At 42.7% G+C, this 18,885-nt stretch overlaps 1 protein-coding gene across 2 annotated transcripts; it reads left to right on the top strand.

Moving 5' to 3' along the window:
• Positions 1-14,909: 14,909 nt before the first annotated feature.
• Positions 14,910-18,475, top strand: SELENOK (selenoprotein K). Of its 2 annotated transcripts, none has more exons than XM_065407793.1 (4): positions 14,910-14,995; positions 16,377-16,467; positions 17,453-17,533; positions 18,382-18,475. In XM_065407793.1, the coding sequence occupies exons 1-4, from the start codon at positions 14,977-14,979 to the stop codon at positions 18,473-18,475; spliced, it is 285 nt and encodes a 94-aa protein (XP_065263865.1). In that variant the 5' UTR covers positions 14,910-14,976. The 2 variants fall into 2 exon arrangements, with proteins under 2 accessions (XP_065263865.1, XP_065263867.1); XM_065407795.1 differs by having other exon boundaries at positions 18,382-18,466.
• The last annotated feature ends 410 nt before the right edge of the window (positions 18,476-18,885 follow it).

The following is an 18,885-nucleotide window of genomic DNA, read 5'->3' as shown; positions in this document are numbered from 1 at the left end:
ATGACTTTTATGCCTCATTACTTGTAATCACGTCAAATCTTTCTGTAGTTAATAAACTTGTTCTATTGTTTTATCTAATCTAATGTGTTTGGGAACTTCGTTTGGGATAACAAGATTTGTACGCATAATTTCCTGTTAATGAAATGGTGGACTTTCTATGAGCTTTTACTGCCTTGTACCCTCCTGGACAATACAAGACGCACATTACTCTGGGACTGGGAATTTGCTGGTGTTGCTCTGTAATATAATTCGTGGTGGGTGGTTAGCTATAGCACTCATACAGGATAGCTGGGGTGATTTACCTGCTGGAGGCTGTGTGGGAGCAGACCAGAGGTGGTTGCTTTCACAGTGAAGCAGTTTAAAAGGCACCCCAAGTTGAAGAATTGAGGGGACACAGCTGTTCAACAGTTCAGATTGTACCCTGGGTTATGTCACTGGCACCTCTCTCCCCCCATTCATTGTACAGGCTGCCCAGGCACCTAACTCAGGCTTTGTGAATTACAGTGCTCTTTCTGTGATCTTCTAAGTGCCCAGGTTAGGCATTGAGATGCTCAGCATTTCAACACCCAATTCCTTTTGCGAATCTAGCCCTTTCTTTCCAGAGGGATATTTCATTTCATACAAGAAATTTTTCATACCAACAGAAATAAAAAAAACAAACCTAAAGCTACTATGTCAATATAGGATCATAGTGGTTAGAAACTGAAAAAGACTTCTTAGATATAGGAGTCTATCCCCTATAAGCAGAAGATACAGTCCCTCTGCACCTCCCTCCCCAGGTTATATTGCATATTAAATTGGTATTACACTACTGAATTAATAGCAGTATCAGAGTCCCTATTCTGTCTGCCATCCTGCATTTAGGCCGCAGTCTACACATTAACAAATGGTCTTAAAAGACATAAGAATCAGTGACAGATTTTGACACAGGGCCTCTCTGCCACTCAGAAAAAATGAGAAAATAAATCAAAGCAAAAAGCACTTTCATCCTAATTCTAGGCAATGACCAGAGCTGTTGTCTTAACAAAATAGTTTTTTTGGTCAAAAGACTGAAATCTTCTCCAATATCCCTAGACTATACAGTGCATGTGAGAATATTCCTGTACTGGGCTACGGAGAATCAGCCATGGGACCTTACTAAACAAAACTGAGACTTACTTAAAAAAAAAAAAAAAGTTAATTAAGATCAGCTAGCAAAAATTCCAGCCGCTATCATTTTGATTATTTTCATAGGGATTTAGAAGGCCTTCTCCAAATGCTATATACAAAATACAATGTGTGTACATAAGAGGCATATATTGACACTTATTCTAACAGTTTTTCCTTTGAGTGTGTTCAAGACCAAGACTCAACTGGGCATGTTGTCATTTCAGTCCTGTGACTCTCATGCCATCTCTTCTATATGGGACAAATCCACAGCTCTATGAAAAGGAGATGTGTCTGATGTTTAAATATCTACAGTGGCTTTCAGTTCCTGTTCAAGACATGGCAAAGTTGCTCCAATGTAGACCATATTGGAGAATTATATTTGATTGGAAAGTTGTGTAGTTTCAACTTATGTTATGTATGATATCCTATAGTGAGGCCCCAATAGCAATGCAGCATTACCACGTGTAATGTTATGTTCTGTCCTTATTAAACCTTTCTAGAAGGTCCATTTTATGATGTGTGTAAACTCTCAGAAAAAGTTGTGCTTAGTTACTTAGTAACTTTTAAATAAGCTAAAGTTAGAGTAAATCAATTCACCACCTAGACACAAGTGCCACGTGCTGATGTCCAAGTTATCATTTGATAGGGAACTGAATGATACAAATCCTTGTGCAGAATGAAAGGCAGAGAAAGAAGAAAAAGTCTCACTATGGCTTGGGACTTTGTGATTTTTATATCTATATAAAAATAACGTAAAGCCACCAGGAAAAAGCCTCAGTCTCTAGGGCCTTTTCTAAGTTACCACAGAACTGATCTATTGCCTGCATAGTTCTTACTGGCATCACAGATCTCCCGTTAGCCCGCAGCCAAGATGGCCACAGCACAGCTGATGAATTTCAAAATGCCAACTGAGCCACTTCAGGCCTTATCTACCTCCAGGCAAGATGGCTGCCCGGCCAAATCATTCCTCATGTGCCTACTTCCAAAACATCTTCCCACTGTTGTCTCATGTCACTACACCAGGTGCCCTCCAACTTTGGATCTTTGCATATTCCTCATCGAGGAAACAGACTGAAAAATCCATAAGGTTGGGAGTCATGGGAATTACATCAGCTTGGTGACACAACACATACTGGGAGTGCTCTGCCAATGGCATCTCCCCAGTGACTGCTTTCCTTTGTGAGGGAGGGTGGGAGCAGCTACACAGGCAGAGGAATAGGGTGCCAGGGAAAACAGAAACAAGAGGTGCTGTAAGTATCAGAAACCACTTCCCATCCAAATTTCCTACCCCACCAAACTTTCTCATTGCCTAACCCAGCTATTGACAATTCTGACTACTAATTATATATACTTAATCAAAATTTGACATTGAATACTTTTTAAACTGAGTTGCTTACAGTTGTGAGCATCCTGTTGTCTCTTGTGTTGCAAATATTTTGTTTTCCTACTGTGGGTTTTCTGGTTTGTTGGAAGAGGATCTGATATCTACAAGAACAGTAAAATATTTCACTTCATAAATGTGCTTAAAACTTCTCTCACCATTGCTCTCAGTGATTACTAATGCTTTGTTTCTTTTTGGAATACGTGTTACAATGGGCTCATGTTCATATATAAAACTATGTCTGCAATGTTGTAGCCATGTTAGGCCCAGGTTATGAGAGAGACAAGGCGGGCGAGGTTATACCTTTTATTGGACTAACCTCTGTTGGTAGAAGAAACAAGCTTTGAGCTTACACAGAGGTCTTCTTCTGGTCTGGGACTAGGAAAGGTACTCAGGCCATATCTACACTACAAACTTATGCTGACTGAAGATCGCATACAGCCACTGCAGTTAGTATTTTACTTGTGGGCATGCATACTTGGTTCCTTGTGTTGGCAGTGTGTGTACTCACCAGGAGTGCTTCTATCAATACAGAGTGCAGTGCACCATGGATAGGTTTCCCATTGTGCAACTCACCACCAGCCAGCACACTGTCTGTAGGAAAGTTTTGGCACCGCACGATGGGGCTGAAAAGAGTCACACAGGGTGACTGGGAGCATGGGGGTCAATTTCCCAGTTTCTAACAGTCTCTGTCCCATAATTTGGGCCTTTCCTCTTCCCCCCAAAATCCTGCAAACCTGCACAGCCCTCCATGCTGTCCCTCAATCTCTGACAGATCTGCGCTATTTTCATGAGCATTGCATTCTGGAGTATTTGCAGAGCTACAAGAACCACCAAATGAGTAGGGAACATGATGATTCCTTGGAGGACAGATTGCTGTGGGACATAAGAACCAACTCAAGGCGGTTGGTGTCATTCTCAAAGCAGTTGCAGATGGAGTGTCACTTCTGGCCCTGAGCAGGGCTGGCTCCAGGGGTTTTGCCACCCCAAGCGGCGGGGCGGGGGGGGGGGAAGCCGCAATCGCGATCGGCGGCAGCTCCACCGCACTGCCTTCTTCTTCGGCAGCACTTTGGCGGCAGGTCCTTCCCTCCGAGAGGGACCCGCCGCCAAACTGCCGCCGAAGAGCCGGACGTGCCACCCCTTCTCCTTGGCCACCTCAGGCACCTGCTTGCTACACTGGTGCCTGGAGCCGGCCCCGGCCCTGAGAAACAAGCACTGATTGATGGAATCACATTGTAATGCAGGTTTGGGATGATGAGCAGGTGGCTATAGAACTTTCTGATGCACAAGGCTACGTTCCTGGACTGTGCATTGAGATCACCTCAGCCCTCCAACGCAGGGACACCGAAATGAGAGATGCAATGACAGTGGAGAAGGGAGTGGCAATCTCACTCTGGGAACTTGCAATGTCAGATTCCTACCAGTCAGTTGGGAATCAATTTGGAGTTGGGAGACCAACCAGAAGGGCCACTGTCATGCATGTGTGCAGGGCCATTAATCACTTCCTGCTACACCGCACTTTGATTCCGGGCACTGTGCAGGACATAGTGGACAGATTTGCAGCAATGAGGTTCCCGAATTGCGGTGGAGCAATAGATCCACCACACACATCCCTGTTTTGCCCCAGACCATATTGCCACTGAGTACCTCAACAGACAGAGCTACTTTTCTATGGTTATGCAAGCACTGTGGAGCACCAGAGGACAATTCACAGATATCAGTGTGGGCTGTTCAGGGAAGAGCATGATGGTCACATCTTTAAGAATGCGGGACTGATCAGAACGCTACAAGCTGGGACTCTTTCCTGACAAGCAGATTACCATTGGGCATGTTGAAATACCTATCGTGATCCTGGAGGACCCAGCCTACCCCTTGCTCAGGAAGCCATACACCTACCACCTTGATGGCCCCAAGGAATGATTCAACTGTCTGCTCGGCAGCTACAGAATGGTAGTTGAATGTGCTTTTGGTCATTTGAGTAAACAATGCAAGTGGCCTTTCAAAAGATTGGATCTCAATGAGAAAAATATCCCCATGGTTGCAGCCGTCTGCTGTGTCCTGCATAATGTAAGTAAAGCAAAGTGGGAAGAGTTTCCACTGGGGTGGATGGCAGAGATGGAGCAGCTGTCTGCTGAATTTGAACAGCTAGATACAAGGGCTATTAGAAGAACTCAATGTGGAGCTATTCAGCTGACAGAGACTTTGAAAGACCATTTTAATAGTGAGCCAGAGTCGCATGTGTTGTTGGAGTGTGCTTTACCTGACCCAGCTCTGTTGTGGCTAGGTGGGAACTATGAAGCAATGGCTGTACATGTAGGAATTAGGGCTGAGAGATTACCAAAATTAATCACGATTAATCGTAGTTTTAAATTGCACCATTAAACAATTAAAATACCATTTAAATAGTTTTGGAGTGTTCTAGGTTTTCAAATATAGGATCAGGGATGGGGGCTCTGGGATTCAGCCCACTTGGGGTGCAGGACTCGGGGCTTCAGCTCTACTTGGGATTTTGGGTTCGCACAGGGGGCAGTGGGCTGCAGAGGTAGGTGAGCCCAGGGCTGTCAAATCTGTCAGGTCCACCAAAGTCCGCAGCATCTGCATTTGCTGCTTGAGAAGCCCCATTACATCCTGGGGGACTCTCTCCTCTACTTATTCATCCTCCAGGCTGGGTGCTCATTGTCCAATAGAGCACTGGCATGCAGGATCACGTCATCCCAAGCCCTATTCTTTCTCCTTCTCATCTGGCTCAAGCGTTGTGTGTGTGTGTGTGGGGGGGGGGGGACGACCCTGAAGCCACAGTGACAGCAGCTGATGATAAAACAGAGGTACCATTGTCCGCATAAGCACTACAGAAAGTGAAACTTAAGATGCTGACCTCACTCCCCTTACTTCCCTAAAGTTTTAAGCTCTACATTCTTACTTCAGATTGGGATAGCTTGTGCATGGTGCCAGTCACTGCACTAGCCATGGTGAGTATGGCCTGCGAGGGGGTGGGGAAAATGAGGGAGGAATTGCTTGATTGCATGTGTAAGCAAGATCTGAATGAGCTCTTCCCTGACATCTAGTGACGAGCTGGGGGGAAGACTTCAGGAACCAACTGTTTGCACAAACACCCATACACTGCCTAGGTGCACAGCAGATGGAGCTGCTTTGCCAAAGTGATCACATGTCTGGTGTTGGTTATAAATCACTAATATTGAGTGCAGGGGTAATGAAATGTAATCCTCATTGTATGAGCGAAGGGCAGCAGAACTGTACTTAGTCTGCCCTGATTGAGAGGGTATAATGCTGAACCAGCAAAGATTAAACAATCAGCAAGCTAGGTTTCAGAGTAGCAGCCGTGTTAGTCTGTATCCGCAAAAATAACAGGAGTACTTGTGGCACCTTAGAGACTAACAAATTTAAATTTGTTAGTCTCTAAGGTGCCACAAGTACTCCTGTTATTTCAGCAAGCTAGGTGACCTGCAAGCAACCCTTTAAGGACATATCAAAAGGGTATTGCAATGGTAAACAGGGTTATTCCTTGTAGATAGTTATCAAAGCCATGTTAAGTAGACTATGATCTTTAACCTGTTTCTCTGTATCGTTAGAGAATATAACTGCTAAATATGTCTATGCTTATCCTACTGGAAATCTAACTGTGTGATCTAATTAGCTTGTAAATCACAAATCCTGTTCTTGTCTTATAATGCTTCATTACTGTAATCTATTGACTTGGAGATCAAAGAGGAACATAGTAGAACCTCAGTTATGAACACCTCAGGGAAGAAGGTTTCAGAGTAGCAGCCGTGTTAGTCTGTATCCGCAAAAAGAACAGGAGTACTTTGTGGCACCTTAGAGACTTTGTTAGTCTCTAAGGTGCCACAAGTACTCCTGTTCTTTTTTCAGGGAAGAAGGTTGTTTGTAACTCTGAACAAAACATTATTGTTCTTTCAAAAGTTCACAACTGAACATTGACTTAATACAGCTTTGAAACTTTACTAGGCAGAAGGAAAATGCTGCTTTAACCATCTTAATTTAAAAGAAACAAGCACAAACCGTTTCCTTATCTCGTCAAATCTTTTTTTAAACTAAAAAAAGTGGTTTACATTGAACACAGTACTGTACTTGCTTTTTTTTTTGGTCTCTGCAGCTACCTGATTGCATACTTCCGGTTCCAAATGAGGTATGTGGTTGACCGGTCAGTTTATAACTCTGGTGTTCATACTGCGTTTCTACTGTATTAGCATTTAGATGGGATTTGTGGTGTAATAACGTTGTCCTAATCTCTTCTCAAAACTTGTAATTCCATATAGTAAACCACCTGTGAACTGTCTTGATAATTTGAATGGCTAATTGCCTTATGTGAGTGAATGCAACTAGTTTACCTGTGAATGCATGGGAAATAGTAGCTTTGAAGCTAATCTTCAATCTGCACTGAATATTCTTCCATGGGCAAGGTCCTGCTGTGTCAAGAGACTTATCAGCTTGCTAGAGAACTATAAAGGAAAGCCCCAGGCCTGATCCTGACATCTCAGGTCTACTTTAAAGTTTAACAGGGAAGGTCTAAACTGTAAAGCTGAGGTCTCCAGGTTCACTCTGGATCACCCTGGAATTCTCATGGAAGAACTAAAACAGACTCTACACCTGAACTACCTATTGGACTATAACCTTTTAAATTGATTCCAGAAAGACTTTCACAAATCAGGTTCCTCATCTCAGGTATGAAACTGACCTAATGGTGTTGGCATCCTTTCATCTGCGAGAGATGGTAGGAATTGCAGCCTATGATGTAGATGGTTTGCAATGTCTCATGTGACTGACTAGTCCAATCTGAGATTTGCATGATCTTTGGCAGTTATTGCAAATGTATGTATCTTGGTTTGGGAGCTGCGTGCTTTCTATGAGCTCTTTTCAAGCAGTAGGAGCCAGCTTCTGTCATGGACTTTAATACCCTGATGGAGATGATGTCGCCACTTGTTACAATCACTTGCCAAGATCTAAGGACTGTACACCTTTTATGTATATTGATCTCCCAACCTTTTTCAACAATTTTCCTTTTATTATTAAAACCTTCACTTTTATTTACTAAAGGATTGGCAGCAGCGTGATTATTGGCTAAGAGCTGAAACTCCTATTGACCCAGGGATCAGTGTCCAGTCACATATGGTGAATCAGGTTGTCAGTAACCCCTCACTATATTAGATTTGGCTGTCTGGAAGGAAGTCAAGGGCTGGAATACTTAAAGGGGACTGTTTTTGGCTTCTTGGTGACCACTGTGATGCAGAAGAGGTTTTGTTACTGGCTTGGTGAATCTAATTATAGATTAAACCACCAGTTTTGGGGATTGTCTGCCCTATTCCATGCAGTCTGCCCTGAGTTTAGCATTTCTCAGTGTGGCCCATCCAGGCATCCAGTCACAGGGGGTCACCCTAAAATGAACCTTGCTAAGCAAGGAGTAGGGATGCCAAATTCCAGTGGAGATGAGTGGATGGGGACAGGCGTTTCCTGCGGTAGCATGGACTCTGCCTAAAGAGTCCTAGATGCCCTTTGACCTTCCCCTCTCCAGTATTTAAAGACAGAGCTTATTAGACTCAATTAAGAGTCATTGTTTCTGTTCAGTGATTACTAGAGCTGACATCACTGAGAAGCAGGTCTAAGGGCTATGCCTTAGAGCTGGTCTAGGAACAGTGGTAAAGTGAGAGAATGCAGAAGCTGTACTGGCAGTGATGTTCCCTGCTACCCAGTGAAGTCACTAAGAGCTGAAATCTAGAGACTTCTGAATTTCTAAGTGGTGAAACCTCAGAACATGGGATTGCAGATGAGGCAGTGAGCATCCAACAGTGGCAGCAACTGACCACCAGCAGCAGAGAAAAGCAGCCAGTTGCAGAGGCATTGCTTGACACACACCTCTCTCTGGTGTAGGAGGTGAATGTGACACTGCACCCCATATTCTTCATAGTGGTATGGGTATGGCTTGTCAGGTGTCTATGGAAAAGTATGATTTGCTGAATATAATTATCCTATTTGTACACATTTTTGTATCTGAAGTTATGAATATTGACTATGTATCTGTAGACCAAATGTGCTTACTCTAGAAAACACCCACAGCTAGCCTTTCAGGTATAACAATGAAGAAGCTAAACAATGCTGATGGCCCATCAGCAAAGACAATGGCCTATGCAAGAGCTTAGCTTTCCTGTACATGTTTCAGCCAGCCTGTAAGTAACAGCTGCTATGACTCAGCAAGACCATGGGACTAGACCACATGATACTGAACTCCATTTTGGTACCTGTATTTTTTGATAAACTGGGCTGGGAATGGAGTTTGGAGGAAAGGGTTCCTGCCATATGATACAGCTGTATAACGTGGGGTGTGACATTATCTCAGGCCTCATTCCCCACACAAGAGAACTCCCGGAAACACCTGAGGAACAAAGACTAAACTGGGGGAAGGGCTAGTCCCAGGCTAAAGGGATTTCTAGCCTGTATATGGAAACTTAGTGGACTGCTTGTCTAATCAGTGAGGGTGAAAAACTGTTAATTCATATCCAATCTATCTAGTAGATTAGGCTTAGTTTGCTTTTAGTTTATTTGTTAGGTAATCTGCTTTGATCTGTATGCTATTACTTACAATCACTTTATCTTTAGTTAATAAACCTTGTTTTTTGCTTTATTTAAGCCAGCGTGCCTTTGAGTGAAGTGTCTGGGGGAAAATCTCAGCTTGGTTAACACTGGCTTGTTGTATATCCTTCCCACATTGAGGGGAAGGCAAACCTAATTAATGAGCTTCCCTTGTACAGATCCCTGTGCAGTGTAAGATGGTAAAATTCTGGGTTTATACTCCAGCAAGTGTGCAAGGCAGGGAGCTGGGAAACTGGCTGTATGTCCTGGAGTGCCTTAGATACAGCACTCAGGTAGCTCAGTTTGGGGGTGGCTTGCCACTTCTTGTTGTGTTGAGTGGGAATAGGGCCTGGAGAGGCTAAATCATCAGCAAAGCAGTGTGGGCAGGGCCAGACCAGCTGGGTGGTTACAGGGGCACAGCAATTCCCATGGCTCCCAGACTGCACCCTGGGGGAGAAAACCCATCACAGTGAACCCCTGCAAACAAACCTCTGAACTCTGGGTCTTTGCTAACCACGGACAGCCAACTGTGAGTGAAGTGCAGCAGAGAGAGGGAAGTGATGTGTTAAATGGACATTCAGACTCTCTCACGGGGAAGTGAGAAACTAAGGCAAAGGACACTGCCCAGCACACTTTGGGTTGGAGTTGCTTATAGTTGCATGCTTTTGAATGTGGTTGTGGTGTTTTCCCAAATTAATGGTTGGCTTCCTTTTAGTGAAAGTTCTCTCTCTCAAATACAAGAAGACTTAGTACTTGTGAATGGGGAAATGGTGCCTCTTAGAGGCACCCATGAGGGGTGTTAAATTTTCCCCGATTATTAGGTGGAGGCTCAAGCCAGGTATGTCTTGTATTGTTAAGAGGAACCCCTAGATCTTGAACCCAGCCCTAGTTGCTGCCAACTCCACCTGGCAGAGAGGTTAAACATGATTTAGTGGTATACAGCAGTGGCATTGAACACTGGCACTGCTTTCCATAGGCAGTTGTGATTTCAGCTAATCTCACTCCTGAGGGTAACAAAGGCAGAGAGAGCATAGTTGCTGGTCTCTTCCACCAAAAAAAGTTGATCCAATAGAAGATATTACCTCACCCACCTTGTCACTCTCTATAAAACTAGGTCACAGATACACTTGCATATTATGGCACACCTGTACTACATGTCACAGGCATATGTGATGTGATTTGTTATGGCCTGTATTACATACAACTTCATAACCTACTATATGCCTCTGTCTTGGTGACCATTATAGAATGTGATTAAGTATTTTGCTAAACATGGGCCTATCTCTTAGAAAATGAAGAGTCCTTGTGAGGTCAGTATTGAATATTAACATACATATGTGCTGATTTTATTCCTGTTTAACAGTTTTGATAAATCAAATGTATCCAAAATGCCTGTATGCTGAAACTATATGCAAAGTATAAAAGACAGCCAAATCCTCAAGAAGCTTTTGTTTTATGTTTCCTTAGCACACCATGGATCAATTCACATTTACTCTATGCATTAATGAGATTAAAAAAGTGTAAAGATATAGCTGTCACTGTAATATATAAATACTGGATAATAAATCATTATAATTAAAAATGAAAGTATCAAGTTCTATTGCAAGTGCCTTTAAACATTACAGACTATAATCTTGACATGTACATTACTATAACATTTTTTCAAGCTTGCAAGTGAAGCAGCATATGCTTAAGAGTTTGCAGGATGAGGTAATTGGTTAAAAAAATCCTTTTTTTAATAAAGGGAAAACAAAGGTACATGTTAACTGGAAAACCAAATGCACATTGCTTACAGGAGGTATGTAGTAACATTTAAGGCATAGAATTTCTTTGGTAGAAGTAACACTGGTTGCAGAATCAGCCTGTAAAGTAAGGTCTTTATCCAGGAGAGAGAACACACACACAAAAAAACACAAAAAACCACCACACACACCAAAACTCAAGTACCTAACTTTACACAGTTACACATACACACACAAACCAAAGTTTGCCATTGGGAGAAAATTCAAGTAAGATAATATAGTTTCTGTAGCCAAGTCCACTCACCACTAGGTGCCCACTCATGTCCAGTCTGGCATAGCACTTACGTCACTGCCCCGGTCACTCTTCTTCTTCCAGTGACTTAGCCCACCAACAGAGTCACCCTCTTAAGTCTGCACCTTCTGGGATCACCACCACCACCAGAGTCACTCTCTTAAATCCACTCTTTCTGGGATCACAACTGTCCAAATGAAAAGTCCCAAAAGCATTCTTAAACACAAACAAAAATCTTTTGCCCCTCTCTGGGGCTCTTCCTCAGTCAGTTGTCAACCCAGCCCACAACCCCCTTGTTAGGGTAAATAACCCTTAGGCTGAGCTTGTATACCCCCTTCCTTGAGGCTAGGAGCAGTTCCCTTATCTACTCTGCATTCCAACCCAGGGCCCCATTCTAAACAGATAGTTCTATTCCTTTACCCAGGCTGCAATTGTCCCTGGGCCATTTCCTACCCAGCCTCTGAAGTTTTCATCAGGATCCCTGCTTAACCAGGATCTCTCCCAGGCTTCCCTATCTCCAGAGTTTTTCCTAGTCTTTTCTCTATTTGGGAAAGATCTTTGCCTGACCTCCCTACCTAAAGAGCTTTGCTTTATTGTCTGAGCTTTCTGCTTGCTTCTCTCACTCTCCATCTCATTTCCTCAGCTGAGCTTTATCCTTACTTAGGCCTAGTTCTCATTCACACTACCACACCTACCTTCTACCCTTTGTAGGGAATGTGCCTGATTCCCCTCAGGTGGAATCATTCTGTAATGAGGTTGGCTTAGCCTCATGCTCTCCAGCTAGGGTGACCAGATGTCCCGATTTTATAGGGACAGTCCCAATTTTGGGGGTCTTTTTCTTATATAGGCTCCTAATACCCCCCCCCCCCCCCACCCCATCCCAATTTTTCACATTTGCTGTCTGATCCAGGCCGGCTTTAGGCCAATTCCACCAATTCCCCCGAATCGGGCCCCGCGCCTAAGAGGGCCCCGCGCCCAGTGGCAGGGCTATGGGGGTGGGGGCAAGTGGCCGAGAATCCCTTCCCTGGCTAGAGGCTCCTTTTTAATTTTTACTCACCCGGCGACGCTCCGGGTCTTTGGCGGCACTTCGGCGGCGGGTCCTTCACTCACTCCGGGTCTTCGGCAGCACTTCGGCAGCAGGTCCTTCAGTGCCGCCGAAGACCCGGAGCGAGTGAAGGACCCACCGCCGAAGACTAGGAGCGCCGCCCGGTGAGTACAAGCCCCACGTGGTTTTTTTTTTTTTTTAGTCATCCCTGCCGGGGCCCCGTCGAAACTGTTCGAATTGGGCCCCGCACTTCCTAAAGCCAGCCCTGGTCTGGTCATCCTATCTCCAGCCCATAAGGTAAGCCACTCTGTTACAGTACCCTTAGTGAATATTTGGGGAGTAAGATGTTCACACAAGTGGTGACATGTGAAAAAGTGCTAACCTGCTGAAGAGAGAGGAAAAATAAAGGTGAAGAAAAGCAGTCATCACTCCTGGATCAATGGGAATGAAAAAGGTCATGACAACAGCCCAAAAAATTAGATAGTATTGAAGTCATGTGATGACAAAGAATAAACTTATGCTATAGAAGAAAGAAAATATAAATTTTAATTAAAACGTGTAAATTGCAAAATCATATAAAGATAGAAAGTGTTATAATAAAAACACTTTGAAATGTGATTGCTTAGCTGGCAGCATCAATTTTTACTATCGTATTCAAACCATAAATTAAATAACACAATGACATCCATATGCATTGTTAACCAAGGTAAATGATCATGTGCTAAGGACAATAAGAGTAATAAAAATACAGGTGTTAAAATAAATACATGTTAGGAGTGAAATTACATGTGGTCTGTGTGACGTTGTGCAGTCTACATGGTTTTATAAAAACATGATAATAAGTGAATATAATGTAACTGGGATAGTTTTATAAAAAATTTGATAATAAGTGACTATAATGCAAATGGGATATGCTTTGTGCAAAAGGTCTCTTGTAAGGTATCATTACAAAGCTCATAATCTACTGAGCATGATCATCCTATTTGTAGAAATGTACCACTCTTGTATCTAAAACTAGAAATATAAAATGTAACTCTGAGGGCCTATTGTAATTATGTAAAGTGTGGGCCATTAATGATGGTTTGGAATCTTGATGACTCCCATTGTCTGCAGATGGCTGTTTACCTGTGAGTCTCCCTGTATATGTGTGTGCTGGCAAGTGAGTAATGAAGTCTTGCAGTGACATGTGATCATGTCACCTGAACTGGAATCCATCTTTAACCTGGTGCTTTTCCAGTGAGGGGGGGGGGGGGTGTGGAAACCCAGAGGGACAAAGGGTTCCCGCCTTATGCAAAAGATATATAAAGGGGTGGAAGAGAACAGAGGGGGAGAGAAGCCATCATGAAGAATCCCCTAGCTATCACCTGAGCTGGAACAAGAGCTGTACCAGGGGAAAGAATTGTGCCCAGGCCTGGAAGGTGTCCAGTCTGAGAAAAAGCTTACTGAAGCATCTCTGAGGGTGAGATTATCTGTATTCAGTTTGATTAGGCATAGATTTGCGCATTTTATTTTATTTTGCTTGTGACTTACTTTGTTCTGTCTGTTACTACTTTGAACCACTTAAATCCTACTGTCTGTATTTAATAAAATCACTTTTTATTTAGTAATTTACTCAGAGTATGTATTAATACCTGGGGGAGCAAACAACTGTGCATATCTCTCTATCAGTGTTATAGAGGGCGAACAATTTATGAGTTTGCCCTGCATAAACTTTATGCAGGGTAAAACGGATTTATCTGGGTTTAGACCCCATTAGGAGTTGGGCATCTGAGTGCTAAAGACAAGCACACTACTGTGAGCTGTTTTCAGGTAAACTTGCAGCTTTGGGACAAGTGAATCAGACCCTGGGTCTGTGTCTGGAGCAGACTGGAGTGTCTCGCTCAGCAAGACAGGGTGCTGGAGTCCTGAGCTGGCAGGGAAAACAGGAGCAGGGGTAGTCTTGGTACATTGGGTGGCAGCTCCCAAGGGGGTTTCTGTGATCCAACCCGTCACAGTCTGGAGTACAGGTAACAGAGCATCATTCAACAGCTGATAAGATTAATTTGTGAGATGGCAATTTATTAATTTATTAATTAAGATTAATTTATACACAGACAAGTTAAGCCAACGCACACGGACAAGGGATTCTTTTAAACACCAGAAACACGTATGATAATTATGAAAATGTTTAGGATGGTGTGTTTGTAAATTATTTCACTGATTCAAGGTTCCTTTGGCCGCTCAGTACACCCTTTCCGATGAAGAAGAGATGCCTTAGCTAGGTATTGGACCACCCTGTTCCTTTCAAAGCTCTGGGGAGGGGACCGTCCACAGAGAAACACCAGCCACTGACGCCCTCCCCTCCGCCATCTGGGCAACCACTACAGAATGCTCTCACCCCTTTTGCAGAAACTTTTATTCCTTCTGCCCCTCCCTAACCTGGGGTTTCCCCTTCCCATCGTCTAGCCTTCCCCTTGCCCTCCCTGCTTCTCTTGACTGTCTCCTCCTCTGCACACAGCTTGGTGGACCCTCTGCACGAGCCAATTGTACCCCCTCCCCCCTTGACTGGCCTCCTCCTCTACCCCCGCCCCCTTTAATCGCCCTCCCCTCCCCCCATTTTATTTTATTTTATTTTATTTTTGGTCAGGGCAAGAAAGGGCAGCGCCTTCTGCAAGAGTTACTGCGCATGCTCGGTTCGCGGGTGCATGCTCCGTAGCCGCCCAGGAACAAGTCCTGCCCGGAAGTAGCGAGTTGTGACACGACAGCGGTGCGCGGAGGGGCGGCCATGGTTTACATTTCGAACGGTGAGGCGCAGGGGCGGCCGGGCGTGTGAGGCGCGGGGGTGCTGAGGAGTCGGTGGGGCTGGGGGCTTTGTCCCTGGTGCAGGGTGGCTCATCCTGGGCCAGGGCAGGTGGGACCGCTCATGGGGGAGTGGGACCCGCCCGCAGCCCCCCTGCTCCTTCTCCTCATCTCGGGGTCTGTACAGCCCAGGCACCACTGCTCTGCTCGAGGGCGCTGGGCTGCTGCCTGGGGGGGCCTGGCTCGCACTCGCGGGGACCTGCAGGCGAAAACAAGGGTCCAGGTGTCAGGGAATCAAAGTGTTTTTGTGCCCTGCTGTGCCTCCTGTCTGAACATCTTCCTACCATTTAATGTAAAGTGATGGGCTGTGAAACGTAGCCAGACCTCAACCTTTCCTCTCTGGTTAGAGAGAAATGTACTTGTGTTGCATGTAGGTGGGACGCGGTCTCTTCTTTACTGTGTCATTATTAAAGTAGACACACGTAATTATGAAGCAGAGGCCATAGGCAAGAACCTGCTTTATCTGACTCTCACAAACTTATCTGGCACTACTATTCTGTATTTCCTATCTCGAGGCACGTTAATTTGAGAGGCATCCTTACCTCCCAAAATTTGAAGACCATAATAAGAAACATTCATCTTGCTAATGTCACATGGCAAAGTCACTAACAAGTATTAGAAACTTTACAACTTAGCCCTCAACCCTTTATTTCTAACTTGCAGTTAGCCTTCCTTCTATAATGGTTAATATTTAGTAAACCTCTTTGTTAGACTTTCTGAGCCTGTCATAGAATTAGCCCCTGTGTAGTACATTTGTAGCCAGTTACTATTAGAATTGTTCTTCATTGTTAATTTACCTTGTATGCAGTGCAGTTTTGATGGTGGTGGTTCACTTTCTATAAGTGAATCAGCTTGTGCAGTTTTATTTCTACAAAGGTGTAATGTAATTACAGGAAAAGAAACTTGCCAGTGACAATATTTGTAAAATAACAGGAGTACTTGTGGCACCTTAGAGACTAACAAATTTATTAGAGCATAAGCTTTCGTGGGCTACAACCCACTTCTTCGGATGCATCCGAAGAAGTGGGTTGTAGCCCACGAAAGCTTATGCTCTAATAAATTTGTTAGTCTCTAAGGTGCCACAAGTACTCCTGTTATTTTTGCGGATACAGACTAACACGGCTGCTACTCTGAAACCTGTCAATATTTGTAAAATGTATTTTCTCCCTGACATTTGCTGATTCACTGTTTGTGATATTTGCTGATATTTTTAAATATCACTGGTAGCTGATGAATACTTTTTTTCATGTAACATATAATACAATGGAATTTATTCACATAGCTGAATGGCATTTTAATGTATTTACTGCATCCTATATGTTCTAGGACAAGTGTTGGATACCCAGAGTCGGGCTCCTTGGAGTTTGTCATTTATAACAGATTTCTTCTGGGGCATAGCAGATTTTGTGGTTTTATTGTAAGTAGTCATGTAATGTTTAAGTATTGTCAAGTTACCAAATGTAGCAACTATTCATTTGCCATGCAGAAACAAACACAAAAAAATGCATATTTTGCAGAGCAATATTATAGTCCTACTCCTTTGTTGCAAATGTCCACGGTAGTTCCCTGAGCACACGTTAGGTCTTTCTTCTGTTCCATTTCATGCAGCAGATTGGATGGCTTTAAAAAAATATTCTGTATGAATTTAAAAAGCTGTGAGAAAACTGATACTATCTTGTTACCACTGGATTTTAATATAGCATAGCTGCTATCAGCTAAATATTGATCATTTTAGTCATGATTACTTCAAATTCTCTAAATAGTTATTGAAGGGTATATGTTTTGGTGGAATTGTTTTGAGTACTCAGTCAAATAAGCGTATCAACAAACCTTGGGGCAGCAATGCCTAGGTCAGTAGCTTCTAGCTGGCATAAAAATAACTGCAGAGTGGTAATCACAATTTACTTCATGCATGCGCAAATCAAGTTTAGATTCTGTCTCAACTCCAAGTAAATTAGAAGACTGAATAACACTTCTGCAGACTTCACTTATGCTTTTCACTGTTTAAATTCCAGGTTTGACTTTTATGCACATCTTGCAGTTAGAGAAGCTAGAATGTATTCAAGTAGATACAGAACATATTGTACAATGCTTAGTATTCAACTCCGGTTTATTTCAATCTTAAATCAATTCGGAATTATTTAAACTCTTTACTCAATTTTTGACCCATTAACTAGTAGTTAGAAATAGAATTTCTGATCTCCTCTTATTCAGAAGTAACAAGTAATTTGAAAAATAGTATTATCCAAGTATGCTTTCTGGTGCTAATGTACAGTACTTCCATTATTGAACATCAGTTATTGCTTTTGCATCCAGTGTTTTGCTATATATTCCAGCATTGCTGGAAAACTGTTAATTTCTAGCATTCAACTCATAATCATTCTTGTTTCCTTTATTTTTAGCTTCCAGAGCCTTGTTCAGCCAGATTTGAGAAGAAGAGGTTGTATATCTTCCTCAAACTCAAGATATGATGATGGAAGAGGGTATTGCTTTTCTTCAACTTCAGATGTTTAGATTAATTTATTTTACATGTGAGGAGAATGTTTTAGCATAAACTGATTAGAGTTGTGCTGCTTTACTTTAATTAAGAACAAATTGAGAAGTCAGACCAAGAAATTTAAGACATATGTAACTTTCTATAATATAAGATCATCATTCTCTTTTACTTTATCTGTTGCATAGCCTAAAATGCAAGAATACAAATCCTAACTTATATTTAACAGCATTTTCCAAATGTATGTCATGGAAGGTATTTTAAATTTTTCTTGGTTTTATTTGACTGAAATCTTTCTCTTATAATATATTCATGGGTTAGACCTTTAACCTACACATAGACCTTTAACCTAACTTCCAGGAGGAATGGAGGGCTTAGGTGCCCATAAATACTAAGATATATACCTTCCTATATATGCCTTTTTTTTTTTTTTTTTTTTTTTTTGCAGACTATAAAGAGTCTGGACCTATAAGCAGTCTCTGTCACAGGATGGGAGTCAGGATCTCTTGATGGATGGTCCTAGCCTCTTATGCATCCCCTGATATCTGCCAATTTAAGGGCAACTTTACTTCTGAAGGGTTGGGGTAATTTGGAGCAGTCTTCACAAGGGAATTCTTGTGGCGATTTTCTTGTCAAAAGCTTCCTCCTGCAGCTTTTCACATGGAAGGGGTCAATTTGACTCTTTGTTTTTAGCAGTCAGACACTTGAAGTACAAAAAAGGGGCAAGCTGTTGTAATGGGAACTTAGGAACAGTGTATTTGCACCAGATGGAGACCATTGTCATAGTTGCATAGTAATGGATAATATTTACTGATGTTTTCCCCACTCTCTAATTAGGCCTCCAGGAAATCCTCGCCGTAGAATGGGTCGGATAAATCACGGTGGAGGTCCCAGTCCACCACCCATGGCTGGAGGAGGATGAGGAAGGTAACTTACAGTTTTATATCACACTTAGCACTTACTTTAAAAGCAATGGAAGTCTTAATAAGAACTAAACTTACAGGTAAAATTCATAATGATAGAAGAATAATAGGGAATTTTACCCTGCTCTTGCAAAAGTTATTAAAAATAAATGAAAGAAAAGTCAAGAGAATCAGAAAACTACATGATAACACAAAAAGGAGTACATTTATAGACTTCTTGCTATAGTTCTGGTTCAGAAATGGTGAACTTCCACAAGAATCCCTTAAACAGTTTTTTGATATATCTTTCTCTAGGCAACGAGAGAGAGGTAAATAATATAATTAGATTTGCTGGGGTGTGATTGGAAACATAAAATAGAGCTTTACACCTTTCTGATTCATGATTTCAGTCCCATTCAGATCAACAAGGGAGTGAAGC

This window comes from Emys orbicularis, chromosome 7, assembly GCF_028017835.1.
Source record: "Emys orbicularis isolate rEmyOrb1 chromosome 7, rEmyOrb1.hap1, whole genome shotgun sequence".
Classification (NCBI taxonomy): Eukaryota; Metazoa; Chordata; order Testudines; family Emydidae; genus Emys; species Emys orbicularis.
This window is presented reverse-complemented; position numbering and strand designations above follow the sequence as displayed.

Coding starts and splice junctions, on each gene's coding strand:
- SELENOK (XM_065407795.1), top strand. Junction 16,468..17,452: donor GCAGATTTTGTGGTTTTATT/GTAAGTAGTCAT, acceptor CTTTATTTTTAG/CTTCCAGAGCCTTGTTCAGC. Junction 17,534..18,381: donor AGATATGATGATGGAAGAGG/GTATTGCTTTTC, acceptor CTCTCTAATTAG/GCCTCCAGGAAATCCTCGCC.